We start from the raw sequence: 22311 nt of genomic DNA on the forward strand, positions 1-22311 counted from the left end.
TAAATATTTTGTCTTCACTATCTGAAGTTCTGTCTTCCAGGTGATCTATCCTATTGTTTATGCTTTCTATGGTGTTTTTAACTTGGTTTATTGTTTCCTTCATTTCAAGGATTTCCGTCTGGTTTTTTTTCAGTATCTCTAACTCTTTATTGAAATGCTCTTTTGCTTCCGTTATTTGCTCTTTTAACTGTTGATTAGTGCGTTCATTTAATGCCTGCATTTGTTCTTTCATCTCCTCATTTGCTTCCCTGATTGTTTTAATTATGTACATTCTGAACTCCCTTTCGGACATTTCTTCTGCTGTGCTGTCATTGGGTTTTATTGATATAGTATCTAGGTTTGTTTGGGACATTTTCTTCCCTTGTTTTCTCATATTGGTCAGATGTCTATGGGACTCTGTGATATTGTAGATTTCCTCTATTGGCTTATAGTGACCCTGTAGATTTCCAGTGTATCACCTACCAGCCTTCAGTAGCCAGAAGTCTTGGATTAATTTGATAATGCAGTGCTTCCGAAGAACGCTGCCCCTAGCCCGCTACTGGTTCCTGGGAGAGAGACCTGGAGAGGTATCTTGTTGCATAGCCCTGGTCCAGAGGCTGTGTAGGTTGGAGGTCTCCACTGGCTTGGGGACTTGTGGCTGGCTCTGTGTAGACAGGCTCTCACTGGGTGATTTGCCCCGAGAAGCTAGCCTAGAGAGGCGCTTCCCGCTGGAGCGGGGCTGGGCTGCTTGGGGAAGTCCCTGGCGCCCTGCGCTGGTCACTGAAGCAACCTGCGGGCAGGCTGGAGCTGGCTGTGGCGGGCCGGAGCTGGCCGCGCTTCTTCTGTGCAGAAGGGCTCTCACTGGGGGGCCTGTTCTGAGAGGCTGGAGGATCTGTCCCTGTGGGCGGAGCCCACTGCCAGACTGCACCGAGCTGCCTGGGGGAGACGCTATCTGCCCTGTCCCACTCTAATAAGCCACTCGAATCCGGGCCTGCCGCCCTTCTGAGCTTCGCTGGGTGGGGGAGACTCACCCCGTGGTTCTATTTTTGTCCGAGACTCTCAATGCCCCCCCTTCTTGGATCCTGGGTTCTGGGGCAACTGGAGATGCAGTCACCCTCTAGTCCGCCATCTTGGATTGCCCCGTGGAAAAAGCCTGCAGCTGGAGGGGGACGATGCTGCCTGGAGAGGTCTCTGGCTGCCCAGCCCTGGTCCCAGAAGCCTCCCATAGCCCAAGAAATAAAAGCAAGAATCAACAACTGGGATAGATTCAAACTAAAAAGCTTTCTCTCAGCAAAGGAAACTATCAGTAATGTGAAGAGAGAGCCTACAGAGTGGGAGAGTATCTTTGCCAATCATACTTCAGATAGAGCGCTAATATCCCGAATCTATAAAGAACTCAAAAAACTCTACACCAAGAATACAAATAATCCAATCAACAAATGGGCTAAGGAAATGAACAGACACTTCACAGAAGAAGATGTACAAGCAATCAACAGATATATGAAAAAATGTTCAACATCTCTAGTAATAAGAGAAATGCAAATCAAAACTACCCTAAGATTTCATCTCACCCCAATTAGAATGGCGATTATCAAGAACATAAGCAACAATAGGTGTTGGCGAGGATGTGGGGAAAAAGGTACACTCATACACTGCTGGTGGGGTTGCAAACTAGTGCAGCCACTCTGGAAAGCAGTATGGAGATTCCTCAGAAAGCTTGGAATGGAACCACCATTTGACCCAGCTATCCCACTCCTTGGCCTATACCCAAAGGACTTAAAATCAGCATACTACAGAGATACAGCCACATCAATGTTCATAGCTGCTCAATTCACTATAGCCAGATTGTGGAACCAACCCAGATGCCCTTCAGTTGATGAATGGATAAAGAAACTGTGGCATATATATACAATGGAATATTACTCCGCCATGAGGAATGACAAAATTATGGCATTCGCAGGCAAATGGATGAAATTGGAGGGTATCATGCTAAGTGAGATAAGCCAATCTCAAAAAACTAAAGGACAAATGATCTCACTGATAAACGGATGAGGACATACGGGGGTGAGAGGTAGGAGGGGTTATTGTTAGGGTTAGGGTTAGGTTTAGGGTTAGGGATAAGGAGTGTGGTAAGAATGAGGAAGAAAGGAATGTATAGAGGGAAAAGAGGGGTGGGAGGGGGGAAGGGAAAAAAATAACAAAATGAATCAAACAACATTGCCCTATGTAAATTTATGATTTTTAATTAAAATTAAAAATTAAAAAAAAAGAACATAGAAAGTCTGAAAATAATTAGGAAAAGACATACCATTCAAGCACTAACCAAAAAAAGTGAGATAACAATATTTACAAAGGAAAAGGTGAATGTAGGCAAAAAGCATTACTACAGACAAACGGGATTTACACTGATAAAAAGATTAATCTGCCAGAGAGATAAAAGAATCCTAGATATGGATGGTAAAAATACAAAGCAAAAACTGATATAACTAAAAAGAGAAAAATCTGTAATGATAATTAAAGACTATCAAACCTCTTTGGATAAGCAGGAAAAAAAATTCACCAAGAAGACCTAAAACAACAAAATTAACACACTTGACAAAACTAGCATTTATAGAATACTGCATCCACAATGGCAGAGCTTACTTTCAAGTGCACACCATTTTAACAATCTTGATCACATGCTGAGTCACAAAGCAAGACCCAACAGATGATACTGTTTTGGTCAGCTTTTCCAGGGCTATGACCAAAACATACCATAAGAACAACTTAGAGGAAGAAAAGTTTATTTGGAGTGCAGTTTCAAAGGTCTCAATCCATAGATGGTCAACTCCATTTCTCTGAGCTCAGGGTAAGGCAGGACATCATGGTAGAAGGGCCCAGCAGAGGAAAGCTGTCCAGGTCATGGTGAGTTCACAAAGCAGAGAGAGGTTGTGGGGCCACAGGGAAGATGCCCATGCCCAGCCATGCCCATCTGCCTACAGTTACCAACCCAGTCCATTCAAACGAGGATGGAAAAATTAGGTTACAGCTCTCACAATCCAGTTATTTTACCTCTGAACATTCCTGCACCAACACAAGAGTTTTGGGGGGTTACCTCATATACAAACCATAACACTCATCATTCAGTATATTCTCTAGTCACTGTAATTAATCTAGAAATCAAAAACAAAAGGTAACTATAAAACCATGAAATGATCAAAAATTAAACAATACACCTCTAAATAATCCACAAGTCAAAGAGGAAATCACAATAAAAACAAGAATATATTTTAAACTAAAGAAAAAAGTACATGTTAATACCTGCAATGTGGCAAGCAAAGATGCTCTTAAAGGATAAAGGATATCCTTAAATATATACACAGTCCTCAACTTACAATGTTTAACTTTAAGAGTTTTTTGACTAGAGGATCTTGTTAAAGTGACAGGTATTCAGGATAAGTCACACTTCAAATTTTGATCTTTTCCTGGGCTAGCAATATATATAGGGTACTCTTATGATGCTGAGCAGCAGCAGAGTCACAGCTCCCAGTCAGACACATGACCACAAGGGTAAGTCATCAATAGGTAAAATGCACTGCACCGTACTACTAAGCTACGATGCTTAAAAAGTTAGGTGTAATAGGCCATTAGTCAGTTTTCTGTCACTGTGACAAAATGCCTGTCATAATCAACTTAAAAGGAGGAAAGTGATTTTGGCATACAGTTTCAGAGGCTTCAGTCCATGGTCACTTGGCTGTGTGGAGGCACAATACACCATGGGAGGAACATGTGGAGGAAGAGGTCTGTTCAGGTTATGGCAACACAAAGCAAAAAAGACAGGAAGGGGCCAGAGTCCAAATATTTCCCTCACAGGCATATTCCCAAGGACCTAACGTCTGAACAGGCCCACCTCCCAACAGCACCATGGGCTGGGGACCAAGTCTCTAACACCTGGGCCTTTGGGGGACACAACCAATAGTACATTTTTTAACTTCTGACAGATTAATAAGGCTATAACATCACTGTAAGTTGAAGAGTATTTATGCTAGAAACAAAACAATTTTAAAAAATCAGTAAGTATCTACCTTAAGAAACAATGGAAAAGAACAGCATGAGACACCTGAAAAAAAATAATAAAGATAGACAAAGTAACTGATATAATAAAAAACAAACATATAATAAAGAAATTATATAGAACCAAAAGATGATTTTTGAAAAGATTAATGAAAGTGATAAAATATAGCAAAAAAGACAAGGCACAGATCACCAACATTAGGAACTAGGAGGATATTTAAAATTTAATAAGCAAAATGCAGGTATCCTTTAGACATTGAAAAGATAGTAAGAATATGTTAAAATAAGATTGTTGAAATCTTAAACAAATATCTAGAAAAACAAAACTATTAAAACTGACACAAGAAATAGAAAACTGAATATTTCTACATCTATTAATGAAACTAAGTCCATAATTAAAAACAATCCCACAAAGAAATCTGTAGACCCAGGTGGCTTTACCTATGAATTATCCAAACATTTAAAAAATACATAATGCTGCTCTTACAGAAAGATTAGCATTACATTTCTTACATTTCATTACATTTCTTACATTTCTTTTTATTTCTTCTAGAGAATAGAAAATTAAGTTCACTTCCCAACTCAGTTTATGAGGTCAGTTATAACCTTTATACCAAAAACTGACAAGACATTACAAGAAAAGCAAATTCAATCTACCATCGCCTATTAACATAAACATTCAAACATATACATCAGCAAACCAATTCTAGCAACATATTAAAGAGTAATATAATTGACAAAATCCAGCTCACTTCCACAAGTAAAAGTTTGACTACTTTAAAATAAAATCAATGTAATTTGCCACATTAACAGTTTAGGAGAAAAATCACATAATTCTCTCAGTAAATGTATCAAATACATTTGATAAAATTTAATATTTATAAGTTTTAAAATAACAAAAATATTAGAAATAGAAGGGAAATTTTCATCTGATAAAAAGTCTCTATAAAAAGCTTATAACACACATTACAATTAATGGAAAAATACTATAAGATCAGGAAGAAAGAAAGTTGCCTACCATCTGAAGTTTCTTACTATTACCATATGGCAGGAAAAAAAAACATACAGACTGGAAAGTAAGAAATAGATTGCCAGATACAAAGTCATTTATATAAATAAATGATAGTTCTATCTATAAGCAATTTATTTTTAAAATGACACTATCATAACATCACACATTTAACAATAAATCTAACCAAATATGTCTGAGTCCTACATACAAAAACTCTTCAAAACATTACTGAGAAAAATTTAAAAACATCTAAATAAATAGGCAAATAAATCATATTCATGGATGAGAAAATTCAATAAGGTAGACATAAGTCAACTGTCCCCAAATTGCTGTATAAATACAATGCAATTCCAATTAAAATTCTAGGCATGCTTTGTAAGTCTGTGTATAATTTAATAAGCTGATTCTAAAATTCATATGAAAATGCAAATGTCCAAAAACAGTCAAATCAATCTTTTAAAACACTGGAGGACCGAAGCTATTAGATGTCAACATTTATTACTAAAGTACAGTAATAACGTAGTATGGAAGAGAACAGTGAGTCCAGAAATAGACCCCACATATACCACCACCTTAAAACAAAAAGATACTGAAGTGTGGTGAAGAAGCGATGACTCATCAAAAAATGGTACCAAGTCTATTAGCTATCCATATAGAAAAAAATTTTCTTAACCTCTAATATAATATGAAAAAAGATAATAAAATTTCTTGGAAATTAAGCAGGCAAAATTTATTGAGATTAACAAAGGTTTCTTATCAAGAACAAAGAACACACAATATAAAGGGAAAATTTGATAGACTATAATACATTAAAATTAGAAAGTTCTTGATATAACGTATCTATCATCCCTTATTTGGGAATCTGAATGTGCAGTCTGAAAAGTCACTTAGTTTTACTTATTTAACATTCAAAGGACCGCTTCTGCTTTTGTGAATGAGTAATGTCTTCATTTATGAAATTAAACTATAAAACTCATTATGAGAGGTTCAAATAATAGTGCCTTTAATAATTAATAACTACTGGAAACTCAACAAAGGATCAAATAAAACTTGAACTTAATATGCGAAGTGGCACTGTTTACACTTATTTTTATTAAAAAATGCACTTTTACTTCTAATGTTAAATTCTAGGAACTTAGTTATTACAGGTGATTAAAATAGTAGTCAGGCATTAAGTGCCCATTGAGTAAAGAGAAACAAAACCAATTTAAATAAAAGTGAAGACCCAAAGTTGCTCTACCTGCTACAACAAAAATGCCCTGAATGCCTATTCTTTTACACATTTTATGCAACCAGAATCATAGCTACGATAGGATTAACTTTTCTCCAGGTAGGGTAACAGCTACACATCATCTTATCTACTCATAAAGCCTCCTTAGATCAGAGAAGCAAGGGACAGGAGAAAACTAAGGACTGCATTAGCTTTCTAGAGAGCACAAGGTTGTTTGTTTGTTTGTTTTGGTACTGGGGATTGAACCTAGAGGCACTTAACCTCTGAGCCACATTCTCAGTCCTTTTTTGTATTTTATTTAGAGACAGTCTCTCTGAGATGCTTAGGGCCTTGCTAAGTTGCTGAGGCTGACCTTGAACTCAAAATTCTCCTGCTTTAGCCTCCCAAGGTGCTGGAATTACAGGCATACCCCACCATGTGGCAAGTTTTAAAAGGAGATCAGGACATACCTATATTTAAAATTTTCAATTTACATAATTCATGTCTATAATTGAATAATGTATGCAAGCAAAAAATTCTTTCCAATAGAAGAGTAAGACTTTTTTTAATAAAACACAATAATTACAGCACTATAATCTTACCTGTTATATTAAAGGCATAACAAAGCCTCATATATAGGAGGGGATTAAGTGAACATCTTTAGTTTGCATTCTTACAAAGATGACAATCTTCAAATTCTATAGATTAATGAAAATTATATAAAGGGGACTATGGTTTGAATGAGGTCTAAATGACCCCTAAAGGTACATTACCACTAAAGTCTTAGACCCCAAGCAGCACTATTGGGAGGTAGTGGAACATTTAGAAGGTGGGAACAAGTTGGAGATCCCTAGGTCATTGGAGTGTATCCTTGAAGGGACTGTAGGACCCCACCTGTACCCTCTTTCTCTCTGTTTTTGTTATAGATATTACCACTTTGCTCCTCTGCATGCTCCTGCCATTACATGCCACCATCTTCTACCCACAATAGAACTCAGCCAGTGCAGGTGTGCACAATGCCTTTGAACCTCCAAAATTAAGAGCTAAAGAAACCTCTTCTCATTTGAAGCCAGTTGCCTGTGGTATTTTGTTATAGTAATGGGAAACTGATAAATATTTAGGACTAATATAGTTTAATTCTCAATCTCTGCCCATGCCAAACATTAAGACAACACACATTTATCTTACTATGTGAAGAACATGACTTTCAACTAATAGTCACTTTACCTTTGCAGCAAGCTCTAATCCAATTTGATCAGCTTCAGCCTCCAATGTTCTACTGTATGGTCTATCAAACATATACTAAGAAGAAATATGATAGAGAAACTCCATTAAGATAATTTATTATGTGACAAAAGGAACAACATAATAAGATTTTAAAAAATCAATTTCAAAGAGTATCTAGGATAAAATTTCTATACTTTCCACATCTTTGAACAACACCATGATATAAAATATAAAAAGAATCTTTATTTCCTCTATCAGATTAATACTTTAAAAACAAGGGAAAAAAAAGAAAAAATCATGCCTACAAATTTCTGGACAGTCAATAGTATCATTTCTGTTTTTCCAATTATAATCTCCACTTAGTAGAGGGATCCCTAAGAAAGCTTATTAATGTAAGCTCTTAATATGACCAAAGAACATTTAGATCTTGCAGTTTAAAATGGAACTGAAAAAATATAGGTACATAATAACCAGTGATACTACCAGAAGATTTGTTTCAGTAAGAAAATTAACAATATGGCTGAATGTTCTCTCTTTGATAAATTATCTTAATTTCCCTTTCCTTTCCAAGTATTGATTTGTAAGGAAAATTAAATTTTCTTCTGAATTCAAATTTTAAAAAAGACATTATAACTTTAATTTTCCTAATTGTATTTATGAGAATGCTTTCCAGTTAAATTCTAATTTTCAGTAAATACTAAAATTTTATAAAAGATCAATAGGCAGGACTTTTGAGAAAAGAGTTATTAATTGGGGAAGCAATTTTTCAAAGGTGGCAACATGCTTGTGATGGCTAGAAATCAATCTGATCACAGTATGTGACCATTAGATGTGAATGTTTTCATCTCCATCACATCTGTTTTAAAAAGATTGGTAAATGGATCACTGTCTCTTCACCCATGAGCAGTCTTCATGTGTCCCATTTAGACTCATAATATACCAATTAAAAACACTGGCTTTAAAAGGATAGCCAGTAGTATTATATGTAAAATGGAGCTGATAACAGTGCCAAACTCCTAAATTTACAGAGTATTAAATGAACCAATAATAAAATTAATAGTTCATATTTATTGAGTCCTTACTTTATGACAAGGACTATGCTAAATGCTTTAAATTAGTGATTCTCAATCTGGTGTGACTTTGTCCCCCAGGGACATTAGTAAGTGGAAAGAAACAAGGGAAAGCTACTGGTAACTACAAGGCACAGGAAAACCCCCCATGACAAACAATTATAGTTCTAAGATTGAGAAATCCTATCATTAAGTGTAGTATTCAATAGTCACAGCAAATGACTGACAGTAAATGAATGAAGGCAATTCCTACTCCCTAATGACTTTACTATCAGAATTCCTTTCTGCTTCCCAGTCAAAATGGGAAGAGCTTTGGACAGAAAACATTTGTCACCAAAAGCATTGAGGGGCCTCAATTTAGGGGAAAAGAATTCAAACAAAAGTCATCCCTATTCTATTTTCAGTTTAGTTATTAAATTAAAGAATTACAATGAAAAGACAGGCTTCATCAAGAATTTCAAAAATAGCTACAAGAAATCTTAGTGTGGTGAAAATCTGATTTCACCACAGAAAAAGTAATCTATAGATGGATGGGTAGGGGAAACCTCAAGAACACCTCTGACATTGCAGCAGGTCAGTGACAGAAACAAAGTCCAAAATATGAGATTTGATAATCTAAGCAATAACTATTTCTTCTTTTTCCCTTTAAAAACCTTTATTTCAATATAAATAAAGCCAAATGATGTGACAACTCTGAATAAAAGCCTTAGTTATTGAATCTCAAAAGCAATTTGTCTCAAAGAATTCTGCACATTAGATTTGAACAACACCCAGATGGCACTCTGATGGGTGCTCCACAAATCATTAAATAAACAAATGACAGATTGTGCCTAAATAACCAAACCTCCCAGGATAAGAAGAAATAAAGAAAAATGTAAAATAAAATAATTAATCATGGTTAACAAAATGCTTATGAAGGTTACAAGACCTACTTTCAGTAATGCAGTGTTTCAAACAAAATGAAGGACTTAATATATTTTTGAGATTATCATTACACATAAGCACTAAGAACCAAAGTTAACAAACACCTTTTCAGATGGTCCTTTTGATAATTTTGAAGCAATATAAGTTTAAATGGGAGTGAACAGGAGAGGGTGATAAAGCAGCTTAGCAACTCCATGATCATTAAAGTTTAAAGATTAAAGTGTTTTCCAAAAATATGAAAATATCTGGGGGACAGGGGAGTCAGTACACCACAGTAATGGAATGAAAGGAAGGGTTTTGTGACTATGTTCTCTCTGTATAAGAACAACTATGGAAAAAAAAAAAAGATACTAGCTAAAAATTACCAAGCCCTTTTAAACCATCCATATTCATCATTTATTTGAGAGATGTAGTATTTCTTAATTTAAAAGCTTATATGTAAGAATATTCCCTAAAAATGAGAAAATATAAGACACTAAAATTCAATACCCATGTTAAATTAAATACTAAATGAAATAAATTAAATATTAAATATCCACCAAAAAAGTGAAAACATCTCTGTTATTTGTTGCTTCACAATAATATTAAAATATCCTCAGTAGGCCATTATAAATTCAAGATATTATCTCAGACTTACCTCCTGCAGTTTAGACTGTATCCACTGGCCCAAAATTGCCAAACTATCTCGTGGACAAATGGCCCAAATCATCGTGAGAAATATCATACCTAGGAAATCCAGTAAATGAACCAAGCTAGCCTTTTCTGCCTGAGAATAATCAAAAAAGTGAAAATTACATTCAATAAATTGAGACAGTGTGTTTATATTCTCTAGTTATCATGTGTAATCACATTAAATAACTGCATGTATTTAAGTGGTACTCAAGAAATACAATCCTTACTTCTCTTCGGTGTGCATATAGTTCCCAGTCTGTTTTTCCTGTCCCTCACTTACATACTTATACACATAACATTTACTGTGCTGCTACTATCAAGTCAATGACAGGTTCATTAACCTACAGTTTCTTATATTAACAGTACAATTCTGTGAAATAGGTAGAATTATTCCTATTTCACAGATAATGAAACTGAGATGGAGAGGACCCTTAAAACTGCTTTCCAAAATCACACCACTATTAATGAAAGGACCAGGAATTAGACAGACCCAGTAAGTTTTAGTTTCTAATATAGTCACTAAATCTTTTTAAACAAAAATAAATGTGTTTATTATATTTTTGGATAAAGACTAAACACTACCTAACATATGAAGCAGTTAAAATAAGGAATAATTCAGAAAAAGATTAGAAGTTTATTTTAAATAAACATCTTTTGGTCTTTATGACCTAAAATAGGAAAGGCTCATCGATTTTATACAAGTTGTCAATTTTGTAATTTTAGTATTTCTCACCAGAGAATTAGGTTGAGTTTCTGTATTTACTTACAGCAGTAACCAAACAAAATTATATGTAATATAGTTTTTTTTTATAGTAGTAATGTTTAATGTAAGTTTAATGCACTGGATTATTTGTTGTTTGCATTGATCAGTAAATGTAATGCTGAGAATGATAATATTGCAGTTATTAACCTGAACATATGAAACATGCCTAAAAACTAAAAGCAATGATTTGGACTATATTCTTCAACAATATCATCTTTCATCACAAAACACACTTTGCTTCATTATAAGAACTCTGTGCTATGAAAAAAAAGTACACAATTATTTTAACATGAAAGAGTGAAACTCAAAATAATGAAGTCATTATGGAACAGAAAATCCTTGCTATTAATTACTGAAAAATATAATTGCTAAACCACACAGTCTTGGGAAACTAGAAATAAAAAAATCTGTGTATTTTTGAAACAAAGAAAACAACATAAAAGGTTAGATCTAATCAAAATTGAGATTCCCAAAAGAGAAAATATATTTTTATATAATAAATACCTCTGCATAAGAAGTATTAATAACTATTTCCTATGAAGGGTACTATTTGCATTTTATGTCTCATCTAATTATTGTTCTTATACTGACAAAGATAACAATAACAAAATGAGAATAAGGCACTGAATTAGATGCCAGAAAAACATAATGAATGTAATACCTTTTTTTTTTATTGTAAACAAATGGGATACATGTTGTTTCTCTATTTGTACATGGAGTCAAGGCATACCATTTGTGTAATCATAAATTTACATAGGATAATGTTGTTTGATTCATTCTGTTATTTTTTTTCCCTTCCCCCCCCACCCACCCCTCTTTTCCCTCTATACAGTCCTTCCTTCCTCCATTCTTACCACCCTCCTTATCCCTAACCCTAAACCTAACCCTAACACTGACCCCTCCCACCCCCCATTATATGTCCTCATCCACTTATCAGCGAGATCATGAATGTAATACCTTTTAAATGTTAAAATGGCCAAAACTGATCTATTTTTGTGGTTATGACAACATTACTTGAAAGACAGAGTGCATATAATAACACTAAAAATCGCTTAGGACTTATTTAAGAAAAATACTTTTTAAATTTTTCTGTAACTTTGAGGAAATAAGGAAGAAAACTATTATTTGCACTTCAGAAAAGCACAACTTTGACCTATCTTATCTTCTTATTACTCTAAGAAGAGGCAGAATTTAAGACTTTTAGAAGAACTATAAACATTACTGTTTCCACTGAAGGTTAACATTACTTGCACTTGTAATTTAGCATTTCATAATCCTTTCACTATTTGCCTTCAGGTTTTCAATTAAAGAAAATATACTTCTCTCTAATTATGTGGACAAAAGAGCCATTCATATTTTTTTAATGAGTGACAATTTAAAAAGGAGTAAAATAAATATGTTATTTTCCTGGACTCATACCAAGTCAAACAGATGTGTAATCAAAGGACCATAAATCAACCTGAATTCTAAAATCTATAAAAAGAAGTGCTGCCAACAAGCAGGTAACTGTGGTAAAAGAAAGAAATGTTGAACTTGCAAGCAGAAGACCTACTTTAAATTCTCAAGTCAGTCACTTTGTAATGTTGTGTTATTGAGAGTCTTTTTAAACACTAGTCCTCATATATAAAATAGGGGAAATAAATATATATTTCATGAGGTATTAAAGTTAAGAATGAAAAGATATATATATAAAAAACCTTCAAAAACTGTAAGATGACAAGATAATATTATTATTTTGCATTAATTATATGTGGCTAACATTCTAGATATTTTCAGAGATGCTCTAAGCTATCCTCTGAGAATGAATAAAAAAGGAAGAAAACATGTTCCCACTTCAATAGTAATTTCATTTTATATAATTAATTTTCTGACTAGATTATATATATGTTAATAATTATGAAAAGTTTAAAATCAAATTTGATATAATTAGAGGTTGAAAATAATTACTTTTTAGCAAAAGAGACAGCTAATAAAAATAGTATTTAAGAGAAACACTAGCGATTCAGTATCAAGTACAAAGAATAAAAAAATCTAAAAATGAGTCAATTACATTTTTTAAGTAACAGAATAAGGAAATTACTAAAAATACTAAAATTCCATCATTAAAAATAGAAAACTGAAAAGACTCAGTTCTTGAAGAGATGTAATTTGCTACCTTTGAAGCAATATTCTGACAACTCAGCATTCACTATAGGTACTTACAGCATGCCCAAGTACTGCATGTGCTATTTCATGACCCAGAAGAAAGGAAAGTTGATGCATATCAGTTACACTATTTAGGAGCCCAGTGAAAATAAAAACTTGTCCATTCTGCACCATAAAGAAAATAATATAAGCAATTAGAAACCATAAAATATAAGGACATTAAATTTAACAATAAAAATGTGTTTGAAAACATTCACTTACTGGAAGCACAAAGGCATTTATATCTGGGGAATCAACCACATGAATAACCCAATTGATCTCAGAGATCCCTGGGATATCTTTATTACATTCAATTAGATGACAAACCACTTCTTTAACAGTCAGATATCGAGGGTCTTTCTCAGTTAGCATATCATTCTTAAATTCTTCCATCCACTAAAAGATTAAAATGAAAGTATTCTTTATTGTAAAAGAGTTTTACAAAACATTTATGTCACTTCATGAAGAGTTACATGACTATTTAGTGTTGGACATTTTAAGATTTAATTATATAAAAATTTGTACATATTAAACACCCAAATCTCTCAAATTTGAATTATTCATGCAAAGTGGTTTCTCACAATGGAATAAATTCTAATATGAAGATTTTTCACATAAATGTGTTGAAATCAAAATTTCATTTTTTTCTATTAACCTATATGCTAGTAAAGTGCTTAAATTTTTACTTTCCTAAGTATTTTAGAAAGCAAAACACTGCCTAGAAAACAAAGATTTCACATAAAAAAAAAGCGAGACACAAGAGTTATTTTCATAACTCACTAGAAAAACATTCCACACACCAATACTAATAGGAAAGATCAACTTTTAAAAAGACATTTTATTCATTTGAAAGTGATTTATTCACACAGACTGAAAGGGAATTGCTAAAACATGAGAACTAATGGATTACTTTCTCCATACGATGCTGATTAAAACTAGTCACCTCATGTTTCAAGAACCTTTTCTGACACTATATTCATGAAAGATCCTTTCAAGTATACTGAGAAAACTAAGGATGTTCTGAATCTATTACTTTAACTTCCAAGTTGTCATTCACATATAAATCAACAAGGGGGCAACCTTCTTTTTCAGCTTCACTAAAAACCCATATTTTATAGAATATGAATTTAAAATAGTCTTCATCAATGTAAACTGAATGAAACAAACCAAAAACCTACTATGAATCTCTCTGAAGGAATTAAGATTACATGTAATTATAGTACTTTATCTCTAAAAGAACATTTGCTTGAATTTTTACCACAAAGGTATTACATCTGTAGATTAAACAATTAAAAACAGATAAGTGTGTCCATGTCTATATCTATATGTATATACAGGTATAGAAGCACATATGTATGATTTTTAAAAATGTCTTAGCAATATGAATAGTACGAGATGCACTAATAGAAAGCCCATCTCAATCTTTCCAGAATACCTTCCTCAAACTTGTCTCTTACTAAATTCTAAAAAAATCTCACCTCTCTATATGTAATCTATCATAAGAGATGTCTTGATTAAAAACAATTTTACAGTAAAAAGTCACTATTATTTCTTATTTTAATGGTAACTTTTCTTCGATAAATTCAGTAACTTATTTGCAATTTAAATAAAAAGACCTAACCATACCAAAGCTGGGTCAAGTGAGGCTAAAAGACATTAATTCAGTCAACATGACCTAAACACATATGAGGTATGTCCTAGGCATTAGAGACAGAATGTTGATATCCTCAAGTAGCATACCAGGGTACAAAATGTTTAACTACCTGAGTTATTATATTCTCCCAAGGAGCTAAGAATTAGAATTCCCTGGGTTTTTTTTTGTTGTTGTTGTTTTTTTTTTTTTTTTTTTTTTTTTTTTTTTTGCATTCAGAAAATACAATTGCCAAAACTGATGTTTAGGAAAGAAATTATTTTATTTTACTTGACTTTCAAAGCATTAAAAATTCTCACTACATATGTGTTCATTCAATAAATTCACACTACCCATACATGCTAGCCCTTAAATAAAACACCAAACAAAACAGACAAGGTCCTTGGCACCTTGGAGCTTAGTTCAATAAGGGAAAGAGACTAAAAAGTAAATAATTATACAAATAATTATTAAGTTACTCTCATGTAAATTCTTTGAAGGAAAAATACAATAAGCAAAAAGAAGACAAAAGTAAAAGACCTAACCCCACTATAGCCAAGCACCAGGCACAACTACAAATGAGCAGGTTCACAGTTTAGTCTAAATGAAGGATACCCACTAGTGCCTGATCTAGTCACCCTGCTGATCACAGTCTGAATAATCAAGGCAGGCTTTCCTGAGAAAGTAAAGGTGACATGTGCTGAGCAGGAGTTGCTGGTGAATGGGAAAGAAACCAATGTAGACAGTGGGAATACTACATGTGAAAGTTCTCAGGATTTCTGCAAAAAAAGATGTTAATTTCATTCCAATGACTAAAATTAAAAAGCAGTGCATCTTTCAAATATATGAAACTTTCCTTCTTTGAGTGAAAATCTAATGAAAAACAATTCTTTCTACTTACAGCTTCATATTCCAGTTCTGACAAAAGTCTGAAATGCTCTTTCCTCAATAATAGTAGCTTGCTTCTTCCTGTGATTGGGCTCACTTCCAAGTGAGTAAAGTAAAACACTACAAATAGCAGTCCAAAGCTACTCAAACCAAGGAATAACTTCCATTTATTCCTCCTTACGCTCTCTTTAAATAGTTCCTTCTTGTTAGGAGGAAGTGCTTGCCACCATTTCCTTATGCCCCTAGAGCAAAGAGAAAAATTCAAAGTTCTGATAACTGTACTGGCACACATCACCAAAATGCAAATGCATGTGTGCTAGAATTTTATGTCATCAAACACTTGAATGTTAATGCTACTTTTCTCTGTATCCTTGACTTTTTAACATAAAATTGCTAGCTAAATGATCAAAGAGTATTTATGGAGATACAGTTAAAAATTCTAATGCTCATTTGAAATTTTTCTTCAGATATTTTAAGGACAAACAATAAATGAGGAGTTATTTGATTATTTTACTACAACTCCCACTAATTAATATTTATTGACTAGTTGCCACTTGAAAAGCACTCTTTTAATCATTATATAGATGTCATCTCATTTAATCTTCCTAATAATCATGTTACAGAAAACTGGGACAGAGAAATTAAGCAACTTGTGCAAGGTTACAGAGTAAAGAGGAAAACCAGGCAATGAAGGCAATGACATTCCAGAGTCTGACCACTGAACCACTTAATAGGGATAAATTGCCCATATAAACATATAAGGAGTTACAGTACAACGAATCTATACCTTTAACCACTATTCTTCCCCCTGCTTCTCAGATTTCTGGCAAGTTCTTCAGCAAGGTACAAAGAAAACTACTTTAGCATTGATTTTGGAAATAAATATTATTCAGAAGCAGAAACTCCTTTATCCCCTCTAGAATATGAGAAAGGAGAGGTAAAAAGAAGATCAGAAGCACTGTAAATAAGCAAATGGATTTTATAGATACTCTCTGAGAAGGTTCAATTTCTACCAGGCAACAATACTCTATTGCTCAGAAGAATTCAGAAATATTTTGACAAGTAATATTTTCAATAATGGGATACAAAGTTCCTTTTAAGTTCATCAGTAAAATCATAAAAATTTAACATATATATGTATATATATATATATATATATATATATATATACATCATTCTCGACAAAAATTTACTTTAAAAAATTCTAAAGTTATAATTTTGTTAAGTTACTAATATGGCTTACAATGTAAGTGACCCCAAAAGGTCCATGAGTTAAAAGCTTTGTTACTAGTCTGTGGCACTACTGGGATTATGAGATGATAGAACTTTTGAGAGGTAGGGACCTAATGAGAGGAAGTTAGGCATTAAGTCCATGCCCTTGAAGGGAATATTAGGACCCTAACCCCTTCCTATTTCCCTCTTTTAGCTTCTCTGCCAGTTCTCTGCCATGATGTGTTGTACCTCCACAGGACCAAAACTACAGGGCCAAGAGACCACTGCCTGAAACCTATGAAATCATGAGCTAAATAAGCCTTCCTCCTTATAAGTTGATTATTTCAGGTATTTTATCACAGTGATGGAAAGATGCCTAACACAATAACATATATGAAATGCTTTTACACAAAGGGTCTTAACCAGAAGAGACATAAATCAAACTACAAAGTATACTTATTTCCTATTTAAAATTTATGATATTTTACTTAATTAAAATGTATGCAGAACATATCCTAAAAGAAAATTTTAAGTAACTCATAGCTGTAACCAAAACAAAATAATTAAGAAAAAAGAATTTAAAAGGATGAAAACACACAAGAAATCAGAAAGATATTATTCCAAGAAACTGGGATGAGTTTGTTACTTAACCTATGATCCAATATGACTGTTTATTTTCTAAGTGCCAACACCAAATCATAATGAAGAAAATGAAAAACTAAAGAGAACTTCTTGATTTTTATTAAAAGTATATTGGGTTGTTGGTATAGAAGAAAGGCGGCTGGAAGGGACATTGTAGTTACCAAACTTAAGAAACCTTTATGAGATGAGCTTTCTTCAATTTCCATGAAACAAAAACAAAACAAAACAAAAAAACAGGTTAAAAAACAACAACAACAAAAAGTACTATTTAAGCTGGGCAAGGTGGCAGTGTCTGTAATCCCAGCTACTTGGGAGGTCAAGCAGGAATATCAAGGCCAACCTGGGAAACGTAGCAAGTTTTAGTCTCAAACTAAAACTAAAAAGGGGTGGGGATATAGATCAGTGGTAGAGTGCCACTGAATTCAATTTCCAGAACTGCCAAAAAAAAAAAAAAAAAAATTACTTATATGATGCAAAAATAGTAATTTTTATAAAGAAAAATATTTCAGAAACAGAATAAATACATATTAATGGTTTAAAAGGTAACTTGACTAGGTATGAGCCCTTTATTATATAAGAAAAGCTCCTTAATTTCATGATTCACTTTCTCAAATTCCACCAAATAAAAAGGCAATGTTTATTAACTACTATACCTATGCATGAGCTATAGCCAAAACCTGTGATTCTTCTTATAATTATAAAATATTTTAAAAAGGGGTTACATGAACATATAACTTTCTAAAGATCATATTTCTATGCCATAAATTAATATGCAGCAAATTATTTTGAGAGTATTAAATCACATATAACAAAATTGGGTAGGACCTACCGTATAAAAACTCAATTTTGAGCTAAATATGGTATGGGGAAGACTAACAAACTTTCTTTAAATGTTTAGGTTTTCAAAATTAAACTTTAATTTTTAAGTTGATATGAAATGTGAATATCAAAATCAACAAAAGCCAATATAAAAGTTTAATTTGTTAATTATTTTACCTGCCCACAATGATTGCAAGTAGCTTCTGCACTGGTTTCAGAATGATCAAGAAGAGAGGAACTGGAGCAGCTTGAACCCGTGAAGAAGTGTGGAAACTCCTGCCAACTCTGACAGAGGAACAGTTCAGTGGACTTGAGGCTCCAAGAGTAAGATCAACTGCAACTTCTTTAGTAAGCATCCATCTTGGAAAAGAGTCATTCCATGCAGAACAGGTGTGAGTAACCATCCGAATTTTCTTACTTTTGGCACTTGAGAGGTATCCCGTTCTTCTGTTATTCAAAGTCCTACAGAAATGAAAGTTTCCAGGGAGAAAAGTCCACATGTAGCACTGACTGAATGATTTAAGACCCTGATACTTCTTTAACATTTGGAGATTTTGTACTTGACAATAGCCCACTAACGTTACTACTGGTGAATTCCATTTTCTCCAGTTGTCCCATGAATTAAATCGGGAGAGGAAACAGTTTCTAGTAGCAGACCGCAGTCCATAGATGAAGCTCATCTTTCTTTTGTTTGATTATCTGGAACACGAAAAAATAAAATATAAGTATCTATGAAAAATATTTATTCACCAAATTGGGAATACAATATTTATGAAACACATGTGATGGTTGTTCTTTTGCCACATCTCAGCCTAAATTATCTTAGGTTTCTACTAATCATCCCTATGGCAATGACTTTCACCAACACAAACCAGAACATATATAATACTATCACTGTATGATGTGTACTTGAAAAACTCGCATTTTTTCACTTCATTTTTAACCTTTTGTTGGGGAGGAGTCTATTTTTATTTTAAAAGCAAATTATTTGGGGAATAAGAATAAACAAGGTATTAAAAAACACTAGTAAAATTTTATCAGTTGGCAGTAACTGGGGGAAAGAAAGTATGCAGTGGGATAGAAAAAATTAACTTATAAAATGTGTCTTTTAAAGTAAAAATGTATTTCTTTTAAATAAAATCCTAGGACTTTTCACTGGGATTAAAATAGTAAGTGGGACCAGATTTATCCTCCCACCTAAAAAAATAGAATATATATCACAATGTCTAATGATCATCAGACAATGAAAGAGGGAAAGATGGGAAACAAACAAGATGAGCCCTATATTCACCCCAGCTTACTATACTACCTAGAGAGTTTCCAGGTGACAATGCAGACAGGGAAATCTACGTGAAGCTCAATGGTTGCCCTAAATTGAAGAGATGTGCCAGTAGGCCCAGGTAGCTAGAGTTTACAATACAGAGAATAAGAAAAGACAGAGTTGCAGAGAGAATTCCAGAGATCTGCAGAGAAGCCCCCTCTCACATTCAGATGAATTCTATCAGCGCATATTTGTAAAACAAAATAAAAACCACTAACACTTGGAAAGAACTACCTGAAAAGAATAGAGGGCACAATATATATAAATACAGGGCTACACATCATAGGGCAATGTCCATTTTCACCCACTGAAGTAGAAAAACTTACAATTCATGGTAACTGGGTACTCACAAGGGTTTGGCCTCAGTCTTATTGAAAAATTAATCCGACACTGAAAGCTATTCTGATCCCAACTAACAGACTAGAAAAAAACACCTAAAAGATCAGACTGTTTCTATATAACAACTACATACCGTAGGGAACAAAAACCTCAAGAACAGATGTAAGAACAGAAAAAGATCTAGTACTTAACAAGGTATAATTTATAATTAAAAATTACTAGGCTCTCAAGAAGTAGGAAATGTGATCTATAATTAGGAGAAATATCAATCAATGGAAATGAACTTACTCCTAAATAATACAAATAACAGCATTAGTAGACAAGAATATTCAGGGAGTAATTATAACTACATTTTACATGTTTAAGTAGTTAAAGGAAAATTTGAGCATGTTCTGTAGAGACACTGAATGTATTTTTTAAAGGGCCTACATTTAATTTCTGAATAAGGAAACCACAATGTCCAAGATGAAAGGCACACAGGCTAAAACAGCAAATTAGACATTGTAGAAATGAAGACTTGTGAACCTGAACACATATCAGAGAGATAATAGGCTGAAAAAGAAAATGCACAGGGTATCAATGAGGTATGGAATAACTTCAAGCAGCCTATAATATCCTTATAGCTGGAATCCTCCAAAGTGGGGGGTAGAGTGGTAGATGAAAAGTTCTTGAAGAAATATTGGCCAAAACTGCCTAAACTCAATGAAAACCATAAACCCACAAATCTACAAAGTTTAATGAACCAAAGGAAACAACTCCAACGCACATCATAATTTCTTAAAACCAATGAAAGAGAAAATGTCAAACTTGACATCTTAGACAAAATGAATAAATTCTTTGAAAGACACAGCCAAAGCTCACTCAAGAAGAAATAAATAACCTAAGAGCTCTATTTTTTTAATTGAATGTCTAATTAACAATTTTCCCACTCTCTTAGTGGGAAATGCATGTAGAGGAATATGTATTCCTCACAATTCACTGAGGAATTCTATTAAACAGTTAAAGAATTAATATTAATTCTATACAAATGTTTTTAGTAAGTGAAAAGGAAAGAACAGTGTGCAACACATTCCTAAGACCACCATTACCCTGATACCAAAGACAGACAACTATACTGTAGGAAGATCATAAAGTAATATCCCTCAGGAACCTAGATACAAAAGTTCTTAGCAAATTTTAGAAATATATAAAAGAGTAGCCTCATGATCAAGAGAGAGATTCATCCCAGGAATGCAAGGATGGTTAAACATTCATAAACCAATCAATGTAATTCACCCTATTAATGGACTGAGAAAGAAAAACCCATAACTATCTCAATGGACACAGAAAAAGTATTTCATAAAATTCAACATCCATCCCTGATTTAAAAACAAACAAAAAAACAAAAAAACTCCCAGTAAACTAGGAATAGAAGGGAACTTCTTCCATCTCATAAAAGAGGAAACAAGCAGTCAATACAAAAACAACCAATAGTACATTTATTGATAAGACTACATTTTCCCCCTAAGACCAGGAACGAGGCACATATGTCAGCTCTCACCACCTCTATTCAACACTGCACTAGAGGTCCCAGTCAGAGAGACAGAAGCGGGGAGGGAAGGAAGGAAGGATATTTAGACCAGAAATAAAGCAGCAAAACAGTCTTTACTTCTAGATAACATGATCATCTATACTGAAAATCCAAACAACAAGAAAAATGCTATGAATTTAATAAGTTACCAGAATACAAGAAAAATATATAAAAATAACTATTTCTATATAGTGATAGAAGCCATATGTACCCCTCCAAAAAAGTATATGCAATACTCTATGATTCCAGATCTATAATATACACTGCAAAAAATACAAAGTAATCTATAGTGTCTGATCAATGACTGCCTCAGGATGGGTAGGTAGAAAGGAGTAGGGGAAGGCATTGCAAGGAGCTGGGATAATGAATTTGTTCACTATTTTGATTACGGTTTTGGCTTCACAATAGTCCACAAGTCAGAACTTACACTGTACAGTTTAAATATGTACAAATCACTGTAGATTAATTATATATCAATCAAACTGTCTTTTAAAAGATACTAAAAAGACAATAATCAAATACAATATGCAATCTTTGCATCCTGGTTTGGAAGAAAAACAGTTTTAAAAGACCTAGTAGGAGAATATGAATTTGGATTTGTTTTTTAAAGTTATTTTAGGCAATTATTACTTATTTTCTTAGGTAATGAAATTGTGGTGATGTAGGTGAATATCTGATTCTTGAAAAACTTGGAAGTACTTACCTGTTTATTTTCAAGTACTATGTACTGTATTTACTATAGGTGCTATACTTTAATATGACCCACAGAGAAGGTTTGTTTATATCAGCATCACAA

General features: G+C 33.4%; 1 protein-coding gene across 9 annotated transcripts in view; it reads right to left on the reverse strand.

Moving 5' to 3' along the window:
• The window catches only part of OMA1 (OMA1 zinc metallopeptidase), a 128875-nt gene that overhangs the window by 102713 nt on the left and 3851 nt on the right, over positions 1-22311 (reverse strand). For 7 of the 9 annotated variants that reach the window (XR_013757531.1, XR_013757532.1, XR_013757533.1 and 4 more), the window contains exons 2-7: positions 18463-18984; positions 15626-15854; positions 13317-13490; positions 13113-13220; positions 10113-10241; positions 7482-7556 (exon numbers count right to left, since the gene is read on the reverse strand). Coding sequence is in view for 6 of the 9 variants with exons in the window: in XM_079101983.1 (XP_078958109.1) it covers positions 7482-7556; positions 10113-10241; positions 13113-13220; positions 13317-13490; positions 15626-15854; positions 18463-18965 (1218 nt within the window). In the remaining 3 variants the exon portion in view is untranslated. Of the gene's footprint in view, positions 1-2322; positions 3132-4043; positions 4079-7481; positions 7557-10112; positions 10242-13112; positions 13221-13316; positions 13491-15625; positions 15855-18462; positions 18985-22311 lie in introns of those variants that run through there. The other 2 variants (XM_079101985.1, XM_079101982.1) reach the window with 2 other exon arrangements.

The sequence above is a fragment of the Sciurus vulgaris genome (genome assembly GCF_902686455.1).
Source record: "Sciurus vulgaris genome assembly, chromosome: 1".
Classification (NCBI taxonomy): domain Eukaryota; kingdom Metazoa; phylum Chordata; class Mammalia; order Rodentia; family Sciuridae; genus Sciurus; species Sciurus vulgaris.